We start from the raw sequence: 19,935 nt of genomic DNA on the forward strand, positions 1-19,935 counted from the left end.
CCCCACAACCCTGCGTGTTGTTCTGTCCTCTAACTCTCTAGCGCTGCGAAAAATGATCAAGTTGACATGAGTATAGGCAGATGTATTAAATTATCAGACATTTTTCTTCATTTCAAGCTTGAACTGCGTTTTTTTTTGTTGTTGTTGTTGCTTTTTCCAAGTATATATTTTAAGAAATGTAAAGGAATAGGCTTCATATATATATATATATATATTTTTTTTTTTTTTCTTCCCATGTTTTGCTCTTTACACCACAGCGCTGTTGAGTTCTGGATTCTGATTGGTCGGAAAGTGTCGATTCATGTTCTATAGCCACAGCTACGACAGTAGAGCAGATCCCTGCAAATCCCAGGTTTATTATTATCATCATTAGCACGCTCATTCAAATGCGTTATCGTTTCTATAGCAACAGATCGTTCGCAGGGACGTGTACGGTCGGACGCGTCACGTAAATGGGTTTTTTTTTTAAAAACCACGTGTGTAATCGTTGATACGGTGACGTTAATCACGTTATCGCGTATCTTATATATTCGTCGATATGGTGTAGGTTTTCTGTAAAGAGAAGCGTGTTTATGTACGGAAATACTTACGGAAGGAGTCTCCAGCGTCGGCGCTTTGTGACAGTCAGTACGTTTTCCAAAAACGCAAGGTGAGGGAACGACCGTTCATCGCTGCAACTTGTCGCGCAGCGCTAAATGTATCTGTAAACGTAAGATAAAACGTAGGACGTTTAATTCTTTAAACGATACGCACCGAACGATTGTGATATGACGGGGGATGAAACGCTTTGGGACGTGCTGTAATTGCTACATAGTCGACTTCAGGGTGGTGGCAGTCACTCTGATTCATCGCACCACCCTGTTGCTGATTATTTATTACCTTGGTTGTGTTAAACCTGTTTATTTAATAATTTTTTTGAGTTATTATTTACTCAGACGTGATGGGATGATGGACAGATACTGATAATGCTCCGTCAATGTCTGAGACTTTTAAAGGTTTATTTGTCAAATCCCAGAGACAGAGACGGTGTTGTCTCTTCTGACTCACAGATTGTTATTGGATCATTGCTCTGGATCAGCTGTCTGGAAATCTGATGACGTGTGTGTGTGTGTGTGTGTGTGTGTGTGTGTGTGTGTTTCAGTCCTGGGATTGGGATAATGACGTAGCGTACACGGTCATGATCTGTCCTCTTGTCCAAGCACGTCCTGTAGGAGCATCTGAGTGTGTCTGAAGAGAAGATTGGTTTAGCCCGAGGGGCAGCAGACAGGTAGAGTCACTCAGGTGGGCCTCCATACTTAAAGAGTTGTGTGTGTGTGTGTGGGGGGGGGGGTGTTCTTAAATCCAGACAGCTAGCCCAAAGCCTCTTCCTCTCCCACTCATGGGAAAGAGTCACACCTCTACAAAAAAAAAAAAAAGAGAGATAAAAGGGAAGGGGGAAAAAAAGGATAAGGTTTTCTCTCTGTTCTCCCACACAGCGCTGACGGGAATCCTGTCTCACCTCACTACTGTAAACACCCACAACACACTGCGTCTGAAGACTGTATACAAATCGACCTGTTCTGAAACATGTATGGAGCTGCTCCGTCTTACCGCTAAGAGCCTCTCGGATTGCTCACAGGACTCTCGTTTATGACCAACACACACATCCTATATCCAGATTAGGCCTGTGTCTCACTCGGAGCTTTAACGACTTAGACATAATGGAAGGGTTTATATACGGCTTAAAGAAGTTCTTGTGAAAAGGTTTACAAGGTGTTCAAGCTCTTAGCGAGACAATTTCACGAGTAATTAACCCTCGAGTCAACGCCATACACGAATCGTCAAATTCATACGTTGGGAAATCAGGGAAAGGACCTCGACCAGGGCAAGACTACGGAGCATTACGATAACGTGACGATAGAGAGCGCGGACGCTCGCTCCCGAAATGTGTGTGAGCAGCCGAGACAAACTGCAGATCGCATCTATCCAGGGAGAAGTGCGGCTTGCCTGGTCATTGCTACAGCGTGTGTGGGCGTTTCTCGTGAGAACTCCAGGCGCAGTGGCCTGTTCGAACAAAGGCAGAGTGTAAGGCCCACATAGTAATTAGAGACTCAGAAACAGAATTAATGGAAGTGTCTGTGTGTGTATGCACATACACATACGCACACAAGCAAAGCGCCACTTCCCCTGGATGGTGTGTCCTCAAAAGATGGGATTTAAATGGTTTAAGTGCCTTTACATGTTTTACCTGCAGATGGGTCTCGGGGGAAAACACCGCAATCGGGCTCTTCATTTTTTAACAGGTCTTTTGTGTCTCTGAAAAGCAAAACATTAGGAATGTGGGTTCTCAGGAGGCAGAACATTTGGGTCCTCGTTATTTACAACATCGGTGATAGGAAGAATCTCGTGGTATGTAGTCTTGATATGCAAGATATTGACAAAATTCTGTCTTTGTGCAGCAGTCCGTTCGTGTATTTCCTTTCGTGATAACAGAACATTGGTGTTCCAGTATGAATGAACCGTATGAACCATAATACCAAGAGTGAACATCTTCAAAACTGGGACTAACCAAGAGGGAGAACTTTAATAATTAGGACTAATCAAGGAGGAGAACCTTAATATCAAGGACTAACCAAGAAGGAGAACCATAATATCAAGGACTAACCAAGAAGGGGAACCTTAGTAACTAGGACTAATCAAGAGAGAGAGAGCGCATTAAAGACTGAAACTAACCAAGAGAAGAAGCTTAAAAACTTGAACTACACAAGGTTTAGAATGTTAAACACTGGGATTAGCCAAGATGTAAAATTTTAAGATTTGGACTAACCAAGCGTGAGAACCTTAAAACTCAGACTACAAAAGACTTAAAAGGTTAATGACTAAGGACTGGACAATAAATAGAACCTTAACTACAGAGGCTAACCAAGAGGCAGAACATTAAATACTGGAACTAAATAAGAGGGAAAACCTTAAAAACTGGAACTAAGTAAAAGTAAGAACCTTAAAGACTTGGAGTAGCCAAGAGTGAGAAACTTAAAAACGCAGACTACTCAATGCATAGAAGCATAAATATTGGGAATAACCAAGAGAGAGAACCTTAAAGATTGGGACCTGCCAGTAGTGATGACCTTAAAGACTAGGACTAACCAAGAGGCAGAACATTAAATACTGGGACTAATCATGACTTTGAACATTAAAGACTGGGCTTAATCAAGAGTGAGAACCTTAGAAACTCTGACTAGCCAAGACATAGAACCTGAAAGATTGGGAATAACCAAGACATAGAACCTGAAAGATTGGGAATAACCAAGACATAGAACCTGAAAGATTGGGAACAACCAAGACAGAGAACCTTAAAGATGAGGAATTAAGATTGCGACTACTGGATAATAGTGAGGACCTTAAAGACTAGAACTAACCAAGAATGAAAGCCTTAAAAACTCTGACTACCCAGGATACAGAACCTCAGATTGAGACGATTGAGACGAACCATGAGTGAGACACTTAAATACCCGGATTAACCAAAAGTAAGAACCTTAAAGACTGAGACATGGAGAATAAATACCCTGATTCCGATCATCCAGACAATTCATGCGAACCAGAGAAGCAACGCTGCAGAATTTCCCGGTCATGCTAAAGGTAACAAGTTTATTCGTGCACAACAGTACCCTCACAACATGCTTGTTTATGTACAGGCTGCGGCGTTCCCAATGCAGATATGGGAAATGCACTGTTCCATGTGTGTCTCTCTTGCGTAACACGGGCAGGAGGATGCAGAAGTGCGAGACGGCAGGCACCACTTCGATTCGGGACGGATCCAGAGGGTACAGCTTGGAATCCTGATCAAATTTCAAGTGTGGGAATGAGAAAGATGCTGTCTGAGGGAGAGAGAGAGAGAGGGAGAGAGAGAGGGAGAGAGAGAGAGAGAGAGAGAGAGAGAGAGAGAGATCACTTGTCCAAAACAGTTGTGCAGCTGTGTTCACACAAACAGAGCCATGTGAGAGACACTGTTGGCCTTGGCTGCCCTGAACCCAGAAACTCAGTGAAAAAAAAAAGTTGACTGACGTCTTATAACATTCGACAAAACAGAGAAAATAGCACACAGAGTTCTTAAAACAGAGCAGAAACCTTGATAAAGCCTGCAGTTGACTTTTGCTTTATCTGAAATCTAGAGCAAGTGAGAGTAAGAGTGTGTGTGTGTGTGTGTGTGTGTGTGTGTGTGTGAGAGAGAGAGAGAGAGAGAGAGAGAGAGAGCGAGAGCGAGAGTGAGCAAGCTTGACATTATTATCCGTGGCCACAGATGTTGCTCCCACAGATGTGTTCGGCCCCAGGGCACCACTGGTCCTCCACCTTCCCAGCATGCCGAGTGCGAATCAAAACTGGCTCAAGTTTTTGTGGCTCTTTGAAATTAAACACGTCCCCAGGAAGCACAGTAAATTATGGAGATTACGATACAACTTCAGAGTCTCTCTCTCTCTCTCTCTCTTTAACATGTGCACACACATACACACACTCCTCCATGTTCTCTAATGTTGAATGGCAATTTTGCTGACTCAACTTTTTTTGTTGCCCTCCTCTTTTAACACACACAAACAGACACACACACACGTTATATCACAACACATACATGGTGCATACACACACTTTCACCCTGTATCATTCCTTTATCGTTTGATGAATCTAACAATTAACTTTTCTGTTTGTAGATCATCCTAAAACACTGATGAATTTCCCATTACAGTGAAATCTCTCTCAGCTCAGAGCGTGCGTGTGTGTGTGTGCGTGTGTGTGTGTGTGAGAGTGAGAGAGAGAGAGAGAGAGATTATTTATATCCAGATATTTTCAAGCTGCCTGCATGAGCAGTGAAATCAGTGAAGGGGGGGCGCCCTCTGCTGTTTGAAAAATGCATAACACGCTGCTTTCTGGAGAGGTGGGAGGTGGGGGGTGTAATCTAAACTACAATACTAAATAGATTAGAAATACACTAGTAGAGAGAGTTCATGTGATCCATGTGTACAAAAAAAGTCTGGATTTCTGTTTTTGAAAGAAGCATTCAATAAAAGAAGTATCATTTAAAAATGTTTATTTGGTTTAAAAGGTTTGGGTTTTTTTTTTTTTGGAATGATTTCGATTAGAAAGAAGAGAGAAATGTTGATTTGCATGATGTAAGTATAGGAAGATACTATACGTATGCGGTCAAAAGTATGTGGACAGTGAGGTTGAGGTCAGGTGCTGATGTCGGGATGTGAGGAGGCTCCAGTTCATCCTAAAAGGTGTTCAGTAGGGATGAGGTCAGGGCTCTGTGCAGGACACTCGAGTTCTTCTACCTTCTTCTAACCTGAACACACCACGTCTTCATGGAGCTCGGTTCGTGGAGCAGTGTTCGAGTCTCTTAGATCCAGTGAAGGGAAATGATAACGCTACAGCGTACAGAGACATTCTATACAGTCGTATGATTCAAACTTTGTGGGAACAGTCCATGGACCGGTTTCCACATACTTTTGGCCATATAGTGTATTAATGGGAAGATTTACATCAAAATTAAATGAACACCCCCCCCCCCCCAAAAAAAAAAGAAAAGCAATGTTAATAAATAAACAAATAAACAAAGTGTTTCTAACACAGAGCATAAATTAGAAACCGTCATGAAACGCGTCTGCCCGAATCGATTGCCTGTCAGAAAAGATTTTTGGAATAATTTATTAAGTGAGTCAAATTAATTTTTGCCGTGCAAGACTTTAAATTGAATATATTATTTTTATTGTTACATAACCTACAATTAAAAATAAATAAATAAATAAAAAGGTAAAGAGATTTTGTGTTCTACCCGCCTTCTACTCAAGGATTGGCTAGCACGTATGACAACTGCCCAATCACCGAGCTGTGAACTGTCGGACGCCGAAGCTCTGACCAATCCCCATGCAGGAGGCGGGACTTGTTGCAACACACGCGAAATCAACAACCAAAGACCCCAAAATGGCGGCCGCCGCAGAAACAACTGAGACCTGAAGGTGAGTTGGAATTACATGTAATTTTTTTTTTGGTATATTAATACAAACGATTTTAAAAATAAAATAAATAAAAAAATCATATAAGTGAACAAAGCGTGAGCATCTGTGAATAATTAGTATCTAGATCGCGGACTAAATGAACGTTAGGTATTTCCCAGTTATCACACTACTAATAATGATCTAACTGCTGTTAAATAGTAAACAATCTGGAATTCTTTCTCAGATCTAGAGACATATAAGGAATATTAATATCAAGTTAAACCCTAAATGCCTTCATATTCCTTATACAAGTGCACTCCAGTGCTTGTGTATCCTCCATAGTGCACTATTTTGGATATTTAGGCTAATATTAAAGTTAAACTCCACCCTGAGACACATTAAACAAATTTATACTGATGTTTATATCTGTTTATATCTGTGATCTGTGATGTGTTTAGGGATTCTGGTCATCATTTGGTTGCTGTTTTCTTTATTCCTGCGAGAAGTTATAGGTCATGTGTCGCTCTGATGTCACAGGGAGATATTATTATTATTATTATTATTATTATTTTTATTATTATTATTATTGCTATAGTTATAAAGCAGGAAAAACAATATGTCAACAATACATCTCAAACATACGTGATAACAGATGGGTTTTGCATGTTAGCAAGATCCAGACCAGCGTGTAAAACTAAACAAGTCAAGTTTCATTACAGATAAATCTTAAACGCCGCTGCAGATCACACGTTAGTTATAAAGATTGATATCCGAGTAATTGAATTGAATCCTACAATTCCCTTTCTCTCTCTCTTTCTGTCCTCTCTGACGCAGCCGGGACCATGGGCAAGCTCCGGAGCTTCTGGCACAATTACAAGGTGTTGATAGTGATGGGCTCGGGCCTTGGCTTCATTCACTGGGGTTGGTACACGATCAAATCTAACCCGCTCCTGCGCCAGAACAGAGACGACTACACTCCCGAGCCGGGCATCGTGTCCTACGTGTCCCCTGCACCGCTGCCTCCTCTCCCTGAACCCAGCAAGAAGAAGAGGGAGGCCAAGACCAAGGAATAACAGACTGAGTGCACCTGTAGGTGTCGTCTTCCTGCTCATCTCACTGTTTATGTTTTAGTATTAAATAATGAAGAGCCTGGTGTGGGGGCTTCACTAACAGAACGAGACGAGGCAGCAGAAATAAATTCAGGGGCGGCCGCGCTTTAAGATGGATTAGAAAATCCAAGGAAATGAGACACCTGCTGAAAATGTTCATATTATTGTTTCTTTCGTGTTTTGTTTTTTTCACAACGTTCACATTTTTCATTTTCACAGTGTTCAAATAGTTTTCACTTTTTTTTTTTTTTTTAAAAAGTGCACCTATTATAGTTTTTCAGATATTCCCTTTCATGTAGCGTGTTATATACGTAGCTGTTTGTGTGAATGTAAAAAGTCTGCGACGGTTGAAAAATCGAAGCGCAGGACAAACGGAGTCATCGACTCCCAAAAGAAGGAATCGATTCTGAACAGCTGAATCGAGTCGTTAGTGATTCCAGACTTTATTTCCTGTACTAGGGGGCTTGCTCATTAGAATTTTAAGCCACACCCACTCAGGCAACGCTCATATAGAGCAATCAGCAAATTTTTCTGGATTCTTGTTTATTTTTTCAGTTGTTTTTTTTCATTCGCGCTCTCTCTCTCTCTCTCTCTCTCTCTCTCTCTCTCTCTCTCACCCTGCTGTGTCAGCACTGAGCGTGTACGCTGAGGATGAAGAACCCGAGCTGGCTGAGGAAGAACTGGTTCTGGGTTGCGGGCGGAGCTTTCCTCGGCCTCCATTTATCCACGTGGATCATGCAGAAGGCGATGAAGAAATCCGTCCGCGCCGAACAGCAGCTCAAACACAAAGGAGAGAGTTGATACTCCGCTCTGATTTACAGATGTTGTAATCCACAGCTGCTTTTCATCTGACTGTGTGCTGAATGTGCGTTTTGTTCAAGATCACAAATCAGATTTTTTTTAATTTTTTTTTTAAATCACACACACACTGTAAAAGTCTGCAACGTGTTTTAAAGACTCTGACGGGTCTGGGAATAAACATATGAGATCGATCCACAGTGTTTGTGTTGTGTTATTTGGATTCCGATGTAATAACAACAAAACATCATTAACGTGTTATCGATGTGTAACATTCCTCATAAAATAATACGATTTTTAACATTCGTTTATAGAAGCCGGCGATTCAATACGACAACGGCGTTTTAGACATGTTTAAAAAAACAATTGTGTCGGCTTTATGGAGCGTGAGGCCACACCTCCTATACCGTAACCGATGTGGTGGCCACGCCTCCGTCCGAAGTGGGCGTGGTCAGTGTGGGCCATTAACTGAGTGTTAATCTTTTAAATGCTAATATATAAACACACTTATGCTCTAAAGAAAGAAAGAATAAAATAAATAATAAATAAACATTCCAGTGTCTGCCATCTCAGCATTTTTGAGAAGAATGGGGGGGGAATAAGTCTTTATTTTGTTTGCAGCTTAAAGTACTTCACAAAAAAAAAATGAAGATAAAATGAGCAGTGATTTTAATAAAAATAAATCATTAAGAATCGACACGATATAAAATAAGAAAATAAAGAGTAAATAAAAATAGGAAGTTATAGAAATTAGGGTTAGGAAAAGGAAGAAAAAAAAAGAATGCACGGAGGCTTGGGTTAGCACGTTCGCCTCACACCTCCAGGGTCGGGGGTTCGATTCCCGCCGCTGCCCTGTGTGTGCGGAGTTCGCGTGTTCTCCCCGTGCTGCGGGGGTTTCCTCCGGGTACTCCGGTTTCCTCCGCCAGTCCAAAGACATGCATGGTAGGCTGATTGGCGTGTCTAAAGTGTCCGTAGTGTATGAATGGGTGTGTGAGTGTGTATGTGATTGTGCCCTGCGATGGATTGGCACCCTGTCCAGGGTGTACCCCGCCTTGTGCCCCATGCTCCCTGAGGTTCCCTGCAGCCCAGTAGGTTTAAGCGTTAGAGAAAATGGATGGATGGAATCAGTGACATTAAGTACTACAGAATTCTACAGAATTAAAATCAGATTAATACCAAGTACCGGCTGTTTAAAATGTGATCTATAAAAATATATAAAAAATTCAGATCTGTGCACCGTCTTCTGCTTTCTGTCCTGATGTTTCATGTTTCTGCTCCTCATCACGGAGACTGTGGTGTCGTCTGGTTTCTCACCTCACAGTCTCCTGCTGCTGCGGTTAGAGGAGAAACGGGATCACGGCCTTCCTCGACTTTGGGTAATTGTCGAATTTCTCGTGGTAGTACCTACAGAGCGTTGATGAGAACCGCTGTCTCAGCACACATTAACACACACACTTTACACAGTTTCCTCCAGGCTATTTATTTATTAATCTGACGAGCCGTTAATCAGCTTCTGCCGTCTAGCTGGAGGACAGAACATGCACAGCAAAGCTGCTCTAATTCATTTATTATAATTAGTGTCGTTTACGCGTGAGCAAAAACCAGCAGGAATGAATCAATGTCAAAAATATTTATTTCTTTATTTTATCTATATCTATTTCTTTATTTGTGGTGGCTTTTCATTGCATCACTATTCCCACACTGACAAGTGTTCACACTATTTATTTATCTGTTTGTTTGTTTACTGACTTTTAATGGTTTTATTATTTATTGCAACATTAGGCTTTTTATTTTGGTTTGTTTATGTGATTTTTGTGTCTATCTATCTATCTGTCTGTCTGTCTGTCTGTCTGTCTGTCTGTCTGTCTTTCTGTCTGTCTGTCTGAATGTGTCTGTCTGTCTATCTATCTATCTATCTATCTATCTGTCTGTCTGTCTGTCTGTCTGAATGTGTCTGTCTGTCTATCTATCTATCTGTCTGTCTGTCTGTCTGTCTGAATGTGTCTGTCTGTCTATATATATATATATCTGTCTGTCTAAATATCTGTCTGTCTGTCTCTCTATCTATCTGTCTGTCCCTCTATCTATATCTGTCTATCTGTTTGTCTATATCTGTCTCTCTGTCTGTCTGTCTGTTTGTCTATATCTGTCTCTCTGTCTGTCTGTCTGTCCCTCTATCTATATCTGTCTATCTGTTTGTCTATATCTGTCTGTCTGTTTGTATCTGTCTGTCTGTCTCTCTATCTATCTGTCTGTCTGTCTGAATGTGTCTGTCTGTCTATATATATATCTGTCTGTCTAAATATCTGTCTGTCTATCGCTCTCTCTATCTATCTATCTGTCTGTCTAAATATCTGTCTGTCTGTCTGTGTCTGTCTGTCTCTCTATCTATATCTGTCTGTCTGTATCTGTCTGTCCCTCTATCTATATCTGTCTATCTGTTTGTCTATACCTGTCTGTCTGTCTGTTTGTATCTGTCTGTCTGTCTCTCTATCTATCTGTCTGTCCCTCTATCTATATCTGTCTATCTGTTTGTCTATATCTGTCTGTCTGCTTGTCTATATCTCTACTTAGTTATTTATGCTGACTTTCTATTCTATTATTATTGTCTGATTGCAGTATTTATTTCTTCGTCCTCTTTTTTTCGGGATCGTTCCTGCGTACTCCTACAGTACCTGTGGTGGTGATAAGCTCGGGGTCCGATGGAGCACATGGTGAAGAAAGCGAAGGAGAACGTGGGCAGAGACCACGTGGCAGCGGCATAACCACACCACTCTACTATCTCTCCGAAAAAGTTAGCACCAGACACCCACTCGAACATTCCTCCTGAGAAAACACACACACACACACACACACACACACACACACACACACACACACACACACAGAGGACCATGTGAATATCTGTACATGATTTTTTTTATCCAAATTACATCCAAATTAAAATAAACACTCTGTGTGTGTGTGTGTGTGTGTGTGTGTGTGTGTGTGTGTGTGTGCGTGTGTGTGTGTTTACCCTCAGGGATTTTGTAGGTGATCTCGCCCGGCTTTCTGAGATTCCTCAGGATGTGATCGCTGTGGATGTTGATGGCCATTCCTGAGAAGAACACCACCAGACCTGCACACAAACAGATCTGACATTTATTACAGGTCTTATTATTAGTACCAGGAGATAAATATATTCATGAACTTTCCACGAAACACAAAAGGAATTGTTAAAAAAACAGATATAGGGATACAGAGAAAAAAAACACACGATTCAAATCAGAAAATTAGTCGAACCGTCTACGACACAGACGCATCTGTATAAAAACCAGGAAGTACAGTCGGAATAATCAAACTCACGAATAATTGAACTCGTGAATAATCAAACCCGCAAATAATCAAACCCGCGAATGTCAAACCCGCGGATAATCAAACTCACGAATAATCAAACTCACGAATAATCAAACCCGCGAATGTCAAACCCGCGGATAATCAAACCCGCGGATAATCAAACTCACGAATAATCAAACCCGCGAATGTCAAACCCGCGGATAATCAAACCCGCGGATAATCAAACTCACGAATAATCAAACTCACGAATAATCAAACCCGCGAATGTCAAACCCGCGGATAATCAAACTCACGAATAATCAAACTCACGAATAATCAAACTCACGAATAATCAAACCCACGGATAATCAAACTCACGAATAATCAAACCCGCGAATGTCAAACCCGCGGATAATCAAACCCGCAAATAATCCAACGCGCGAATGTGGAGGTCATTGTACAATAAAAACGACGGTGTGTTGCAAACAGTAGCTCAGTAAAATAGCAGTAAGTTACTCTATATGGCCAAAAGTATGTGCACCCCCTGACCATGACACCCATATGTACTTGTTGAACATCCCATTCCAGATTTATTCCCCCTTTGCTGTTATATTAATTAACCTCCACTCTTCTGGGCAAGCTCTCCACTCGATTTTGGAAGCTGGTTGCGGCGTTTTGTGTTCATTCAGCCAGAAGAGCATGATTAGAGTCGTGAAAAAAGTTTCGGTGCTAACACCGTAAATGACCAGCAGAGGCTGCCATGTCAAGAAACTCTAAAAAAGTAAGATCTTAAGCTTTATACATCCAAACAGGGGTTTGTATTAGACTAGCTAAGACCAGTAGCCGGTGTACATTCTTGAGGAAAGAAAAAAAAACAGACACCCTAAAGGAGATGTTTGGTTTGGGATCCTAATGGAACCCCTCTGGAATGCTAGAACCATTAAACCTGAAAATTTCCTGTGTAATGTGTGTAGAGTGAGTAGATCTTTCTGTTGATGTTTAGCATGTACTGAAGACTTAGTCAGATTTCCAATGAAAGGAAATGACAGTTGTTAGAAAGTCTTGCGTCAGGATTTTTTGAGGATTATTGTTGGGGCAAAAGGGTTCAAATGTGCAATATTGTGAAGATGAAAAAAAAAACAGCAACAACATTTTTGTCAGATAAGAAAGGTCAAAAGTGGTCAGGCGAGGGATTCGAGTGATTCACCCACACATGTTAATGTTAAACATCTGGAGACTTTAATCAGTGACTAAACCTTTGAGAATTGTTGTTTTGTTGAGCTTTAAGTGCGGGTCAGGGCTAAGAAAAGTGACGGCAGGCGTATAACAGGTAGATTCTAACATGAAGCTGGGTTTAATCTACATAAAAAACCCTCGTACGTTTTATCCGTTTATAGTTATTTATAATGTTTTGGAGCGATTCTCTCTCGAGAATGTATCACACTAGCTCTGACAAGATCTCAAATGGCAGTGTGAGTTTCAGTACTTCTCAATATATATATATATATATATATATATATATATATATATATATATATATATATATATATATATATATATATAAACACTATACACAACAATTAGAGAACAGTGCTGTTTTTTACACGCAGTTGAACTCCTTCACCGTGGCCCGATGCGCTCACCCAGTATGAAGCGAACGTCCATGTGCCAAGCATCGTCAAACTGAGCGCAGTGAAGCATGTAGTGCCCTTGCAGGAAACCGTTCAACGAGCAGAACACCACGGCCGACACCACGATGAACAGAGGAGACGGCCGTCCTCTATTCAGCAACGAGTAGCAGAACGTCCTGAAGGGACAGAAAACATGAGAGGTGATGTGACGAGGAGGGATTATAGCAGCAAACGCAGTCCAGGTCATGTCCGAGTCGTGCCTGATTATCGTTTAAAACAATTACAGAAAGCACTTTGCATGTGAAACAAGGGGGTTTGAAAGCTTTTTCTGTAAGTCTTGGGAAAAATATACTGTAGCTGATATATAACGTAAGTCAGAACAAGAGCTGTCGATCTTGTTTTCCGAAGCATAAACTGCAGCTATAAATGGTTAAAAAGTACGATGTTCCGTAACTGATCATTAAAAAAATGTTTACTGGGAAATCGCTGCGGTATAAGAGGGTGTAAAAGGCGTGCTCGGGCGTGCTTTTTTTTTTTTGGATAACATCACACCAGTGAATTATCAGCAACGTCCTGAAGTGTTGTCACGTTACAGAAAAATCGCAACGTGTAAACTCCTCTGTCCTTCTACAAAAGCACTGGAGTCTCCTCCCATGGACGTCTCCAGACAAACCTTCTCCATAAAACATTTTCTGAAGCATCTGCTGAATCAATCTTTACTCTGTAGGGAAAAAAAATACGCAAGGAAATGGTGTGTGTGTGTGTGTGTGTGTGTGTGTTAGTGCTGTGAATGATTGCTGTGTATTATACAGTCTTGAGGAAGTCTGTACACATGACTTGAAACTGCCTTGTCCTGATTTGGAATAATGATTAATCTGTACAAAAACAGAATAATAGTTTATTTACGCCGTGCGTAATCCAGATCCTACCTCTGGAAGTAGTGCAGGCAGAAGGTGCAGACGAGGAGACTGCGCCCCAGGCCGTGTGAAGTGTCTGTGCTGAGGAGCAGGAACATGGGAACTAAGACAGAAGGCAGTTCCTGGATGAACCACGCCGCCTTGGCCGGCACCATCACACCGGGAGCGCTGGTGTCCACGTAGCGGCCGTACTGTGTGTGCGCCTTCAGCTGATGGAGGAGAAACAGAACACCTCCGATGATAAAACCCCAGCTGAGGAAACACACGCTCCTCTCCATGCACTGCATGCTGACATGTCCTGCCTGCCTGCCTCCTACCTCCCAGTTCTTTCTGTTTCCTTCTCTTATGCCCCCTCCCTTATCTTTCCCCGCATGTAATGTGAGAAGGTAGCCCAAACAGCATTCTTCTGCTCTACATAACTGATGGAGAAATAAAAACAAGGAGCTACATGTCTTCTTGTTGGGTGTGAAGGTCCATGCATGCTCCTGGCTCATGTCAGCTTGTAATGTCAGCCTAAATCGGTTAGAATTCGACTGAATTCAGATGTAAACCTTTAATTCTCTAAGCCAGTGCTTTTCAAAGTGAGCACCCCTGGTGCCTCAACAATCTGCCTCAACATCCCTCCCACTAGTGTGTTTTCTCTTTCTCACTCTCAGACAACCACACACACAATCAATTCCTAATGTAATGTAATGTAAAGATGTAAGATGTAATTATTAATAATGATTAAAAAAAGGGGGATATATTCAGAAGTCTGTATGTTTAATGTGATTTAAAGACATCCCAAAAGTTTGGGAACGCCTGCTCTAAGCTTTTCTTGGTCAGTAATGTTTTCTAAACTCCTTAATATTCGTTTGTAGCGTCAACTAGATTATAGCGCCATCTACTGTTTAATTAGCTGTATTTATGGATTCTATATTTGTACAGTGTTGTGGACTAAAAAAAGCTAGTCAAGTGACCTGTGTGTGTGAGAGAGAGAGAGACTCAGAGACTCAGAGAGAGAGATTCGTGTCACGTGGTGTGGAGGCGATCAGCTGATTGGCGCATCACTTCCTGTTTAGTTCTCCCGGTGTTGTCGGAGACGAGATCAAGCGTCTCGAAGATTAACCGCTAATTCTGCGGGGTCTAAACGCAAATTCTGACATTTGGGTGAGTGTATATGTTCATTTCTTATCGGTTTACACCTTAACGCGTAAATGATTTACAGTTTGTATTCACTGAAGTGTTCCTGGGAAACTTTGTGTCGAGCTCCCGAATGTTTATTAGAGAGAGCGAGGAAATTTCATGTGAACTCTCAGCTGAAGATTGACCTTTATAATATAATATAATATAATATAATATAATATAATATAATATAATAATCCCTCTAAAAGAAACCAAATCGTCCTTTGGGATGAACTGCTGGAGAGATTTGAATCGTTATTTATTTAGAAAACAGACCGTCTTCCCTGGTAAACAAGCTCCAGGGCTGGGGCGATGTGGCACACGGTCATATCGCGATATTTCTCCTGATGCTTCATGATGTTTCCACGATATCATCTATACTAAATTTGTCCAGAGTTCCAGCAAAAGCACCGCTTCGTTCAGTCCGGATGTAAAAGTCATGGACGTGCTTTTAGTGGCCAAAGTACGTTTTACTAACCTAGACATGATCGTAGAGATGATACCGCGTTATCTGTAGTATTGTTCCATGGATGTTCGTCATAATAATGCAGATATTTAAATAATAGTATGAATATGGTGATAATACAGATAAACAAGGAATGATATACATGATCATATGTAAATGTGAATATAGTATGGATAAACATAAAATTAGTATGAATGTTAGTACAGATAAAGACTAAATTAGTACTGATGATAGTATGGATAAACAGGAATATAGTACTGATGATAGTATGGATAAATGTGTATAGTATGGATAAGCAGGAATATAGCACTGATGATAGTATGGATAAACAGGAATATAGTATTGATGATAGTATGGATAAACAGGAATATAGTACTGATGATAGTATGGATAAATGTGTATAGTATGGATAAACAGGAATATAATACTGATGATAGTATGGATAAATGTGTATAGTATGGATAAACAGGAATATAGTACTGATGATAGTATGGATAAGCAGGAATATAGTACTGATGATAGTATGGATAAATATGTATAGTATGGATAAACAGGAATATAGTACTGATGATAGTATGGATAAACAGGAATATAGTATTGATGATCGTATGGATAAGCAGGAATATAGTACTGATGATAGTATGGATAAATGTGTATAGTATGGATAAACAGGAATATAGTACTGATGATAGTATGGATAAATGTGTATAGTATGGATAAACAGGAATATAGTACTGATGATAGTATGGATAAACAGGAATATAGTACTGATGATAGTATGGATTAACAGGGATATAGTATTGATGATAGTATGGATAAATATGTATAGTATGGATAAACAGGAATATAGTACTGATGATAGTATGGATAAACAGGAATATAGTACTGATGATAGTATGGATAAACAGGAATATAGTACTGATGATGGTATGGATTAACAGGGATATAGTATTGATGATAGTATGGATAAATATGTATAGTATGGATAAACAGGAATATAGTACTGATGATAGTATGGATAAATGTGTATAGTATGGATAAACAGGAATATAGTACTGATGATAGTATGGATAAGCAGGAATATAGTACTGATGATAGTATGGATAAGCAGGAATATAGTACTGATGATAGTATGGATAAGCAGGAATATAGTACTGATGATAGTATGGATAAGCAGGAATATAGTACTGATGATAGTATGGATAAGCAGGAATATAGTACTGATGATAGTATGGATAAACAGGAATATAGTGCTGATGATAGTATGGATGAACAGGAATATAGTGCTGATGATAGTATGGATAAACACAGATATAGTATTGATGATAGTATGGATGAACAGGAATATAGTGCTGATGATAGTATGGATAAGCAGGAATATAGTGCTGATGATAGTATGGATGAACAGGAATATAGTACTGATGATAGTATGGATAAGCAGGAATATAGTGCTGATGATAGTATGGATGAACAGGAATATAGTACTGATGATAGTATGGATAAACAGGAATATAGTGCTGATGATAGTATGGATAAGCAGGAATATAGTACTGATGATAGTATGGATTAACAGGGATATAGTATTGATGATAGTATGGATAAATATGTATAGTATGGATAAACAGGAATATAGTACTGATGATAGTATGGATAAACAGGAATATAGTACTGATGATGGTATGGATTAACAGGGATATAGTATTGATGATAGTATGGATAAATATGTATAGTATGGATAAACAGGAATATAGTACTGATGATAGTATGGATAAATGTGTATAGTATGGATAAACAGGAATATAGTGCTGATGATAGTATGGATGAACAGGAATATAGTACTGATGATAGTATGGATAAGCAGGAATATAGTGCTGATGATAGTATGGATAAGCAGGAATATAGTGCTGATGATAGTATGGATAAGCAGGAATATAGTACTGATGATAGTATGGATAAGCAGGAATATAGTACTGATGATAGTATGGATAAGCAGGAATATAGTACTGATGATAGTATGGATAAGCAGGAATATAGTGCTGATGATAGTATGGATAAGCAGGAATATAGTACTGATGATAGTATGGATAAGCAGGAATATAGTACTGATGATAGTATGGATAAGCAGGAATATAGTACTGATGATAGTATGGATAAGCAGGAATATAGTGCTGATGATAGTATGGATAAGCAGGAATATAGTACTGATGATAGTATGGATAAACAGGAATATAGTACTGATGATGGTATGGATTAACAGGGATATAGTATTGATGATAGTATGGATAAATATGTATAGTATGGATAAGCAGGAATATAGTACTGATGATAGTATGGATAAGCAGGAATATAGTACTGATGATAGTATGGATAAGCAGGAATATAGTACTGATGATAGTATGGATAAGCAGGAATATAGTGCTGATGATAGTATGGATAAGCAGGAATATAGTACTGATGATAGTATGGATAAACAGGAATATAGTACTGATGATGGTATGGATTAACAGGGATATAGTATTGATGATAGTATGGATAAATATGTATAGTATGGATAAACAGGAATATAGTACTGATGATAGTATGGATAAATGTGTATAGTATGGATAAACAGGAATATAGTACTGATGATAGTATGGATGAACAGGAATATAGTACTGATGATGGTATGGATTAACAGGGATATAGTATTGATGATAGTATGGATAAATATGTATAGTATGGATAAACAGGAATATAGTACTGATGATAGTATGGATAAATGTGTATAGTATGGATAAACAGGAATATAGTGCTGATGATAGTATGGATGAACAGGAATATAGTACTGATGATAGTATGGATAAACAGGAATATAGTACTGATGATGGTATGGATTAACAGGGATATAGTATTGATGATAGTATGGATAAATATGTATAGTATGGATAAACAGGAATATAGTACTGATGATAGTATGGATAAATGTGTATAGTATGGATAAACAGGAATATAGTACTGATGATAGTATGGATAAGCAGGAATATAGTGCTGATGATAGTATGGATAAGCAGGAATATAGTACTGATGATAGTATGGATAAGCAGGAATATAGTACTGATGATAGTATGGATAAGCAGGAATATAGTACTGATGATAGTATGGATAAGCAGGAATATAGTACTGATGATAGTATGGATAAGCAGGAATATAGTACTGATGATAGTATGGATAAGCAGGAATATAGTACTGATGATAGTATGGATAAATGTGTATAGTATGGATAAACAGGAATATAGTGCTGATGATAGTATGGATGAACAGGAATATAGTACTGATGATAGTATGGATAAGCAGGAATATAGTGCTGATGATAGTATGGATAAGCAGGAATATAGTGCTGATGATAGTATGGATAAGCAGGAATATAGTACTGATGATAGTATGGATAAGCAGGAATATAGTGCTGATGATAGTATGGATAAGCAGGAATATAGTGCTGATGATAGTATGGATAAGCAGGAATATAGTACTGATGATAGTATGGATAAGCAGGAATATAGTACTGATGATAGTATGGATAAGCAGGAATATAGTACTGATGATAGTATGGATAAGCAGGAATATAGTGCTGATGATAGTATGGATAAATGTGTATAGTATGGATAAACAGGAATATAGTGCTGATGATAGTATGGATGAACAGGAATATAGTACTGATGATAGTATGGATAAACAGGAATATAGTACTGATGATGGTATGGATTAACAGGGATATAGTATTGATGATAGTATGGATAAATATGTATAGTATGGATAAACAGGAATATAGTACTGATGATAGTATGGATAAATGTGTATAGTATGGATAAACAGGAATATAGTACTGATGATAGTATGGATAAGCAGGAATATAGTGCTGATGATAGTATGGATAAGCAGGAATATAGTACTGATGATAGTATGGATAAGCAGGAATATAGTACTGATGATAGTATGGATAAGCAGGAATATAGTACTGATGATAGTATGGATAAGCAGGAATATAGTACTGATGATAGTATGGATAAGCAGGAATATAGTACTGATGATAGTATGGATAAGCAGGAATATAGTACTGATGATAGTATGGATAAATGTGTATAGTATGGATAAACAGGAATATAGTGCTGATGATAGTATGGATGAACAGGAATATAGTACTGATGATAGTATGGATAAGCAGGAATATAGTGCTGATGATAGTATGGATAAGCAGGAATATAGTGCTGATGATAGTATGGATAAGCAGGAATATAGTACTGATGATAGTATGGATAAGCAGGAATATAGTGCTGATGATAGTATGGATAAGCAGGAATATAGTACTGATGATAGTATGGATAAGCAGGAATATAGTACTGATGATAGTATGGATAAGCAGGAATATAGTACTGATGATAGTATGGATAAGCAGGAATATAGTACTGATGATAGTATGGATAAGCAGGAATATAGTGCTGATGATAGTATGGATAAGCAGGAATATAGTACTGATGATAGTATGGATAAGCAGGAATATAGTACTGATGATAGTATGGATAAGCAGGA

The 19,935-nt window shown here is 39.2% G+C and overlaps 2 protein-coding genes across 3 annotated transcripts in view; one reads left to right on the forward strand and one right to left on the reverse strand.

The window, feature by feature from the left end:
* Nucleotides 1-9,124: 9,124 nt before the first annotated feature.
* Nucleotides 9,125-14,066, reverse strand: srd5a2a (steroid-5-alpha-reductase, alpha polypeptide 2a). Its single transcript, XM_053615949.1, has 5 exons — nt 13,752-14,066; nt 12,835-12,998; nt 10,893-10,994; nt 10,552-10,702; nt 9,125-9,280 (listed from the first exon to the last, which is right to left on the reverse strand). The coding sequence occupies exons 1-5, from the start codon at nt 14,024-14,026 to the stop codon at nt 9,214-9,216; spliced, it is 759 nt and encodes a 252-aa protein (XP_053471924.1). The 5' UTR covers nt 14,027-14,066; the 3' UTR covers nt 9,125-9,213.
* Nucleotides 14,067-14,729: 663 nt separating this feature from the next.
* Nucleotides 14,730-19,935, forward strand: part of psen2 (presenilin 2) — a 15,708-nt gene continuing 10,502 nt past the window's right edge. The window contains exon 1 of one of the 2 annotated variants that reach the window (XM_053615265.1): nt 14,730-14,888. The gene's annotated coding sequence lies outside the window, so the exon portion shown is untranslated. The remainder of the gene's footprint in view (nt 14,889-19,935) is intronic. The other variant, XM_053615267.1, reaches the window with a different exon arrangement.

The sequence above is a fragment of the Ictalurus furcatus genome, chromosome 26, assembly GCF_023375685.1.
Source record: "Ictalurus furcatus strain D&B chromosome 26, Billie_1.0, whole genome shotgun sequence".
NCBI lineage: Eukaryota > Metazoa > Chordata > Actinopteri > Siluriformes > Ictaluridae > Ictalurus > Ictalurus furcatus.

Bases quoted from the DNA above. Each gene is read 5' to 3' on its own strand.
- srd5a2a (XM_053615949.1), bottom strand. From the start codon at position 14,026: ATGCAGTGCATGGAGAGGAGCGTGTGTTTCCTCAGCTGGGGTTTTATC. The intron at 12,999-13,751 runs GTAGGATCTGGA...CTGTCCCTTCAG, and splicing joins TGCCTGCACTACTTCCAGAG to GACGTTCTGCTACTCGTTGC. The intron at 10,995-12,834 runs GTGAGCGCATCG...GTTTGTGTGCAG, and splicing joins GGACGTTCGCTTCATACTGG to GTCTGGTGGTGTTCTTCTCA.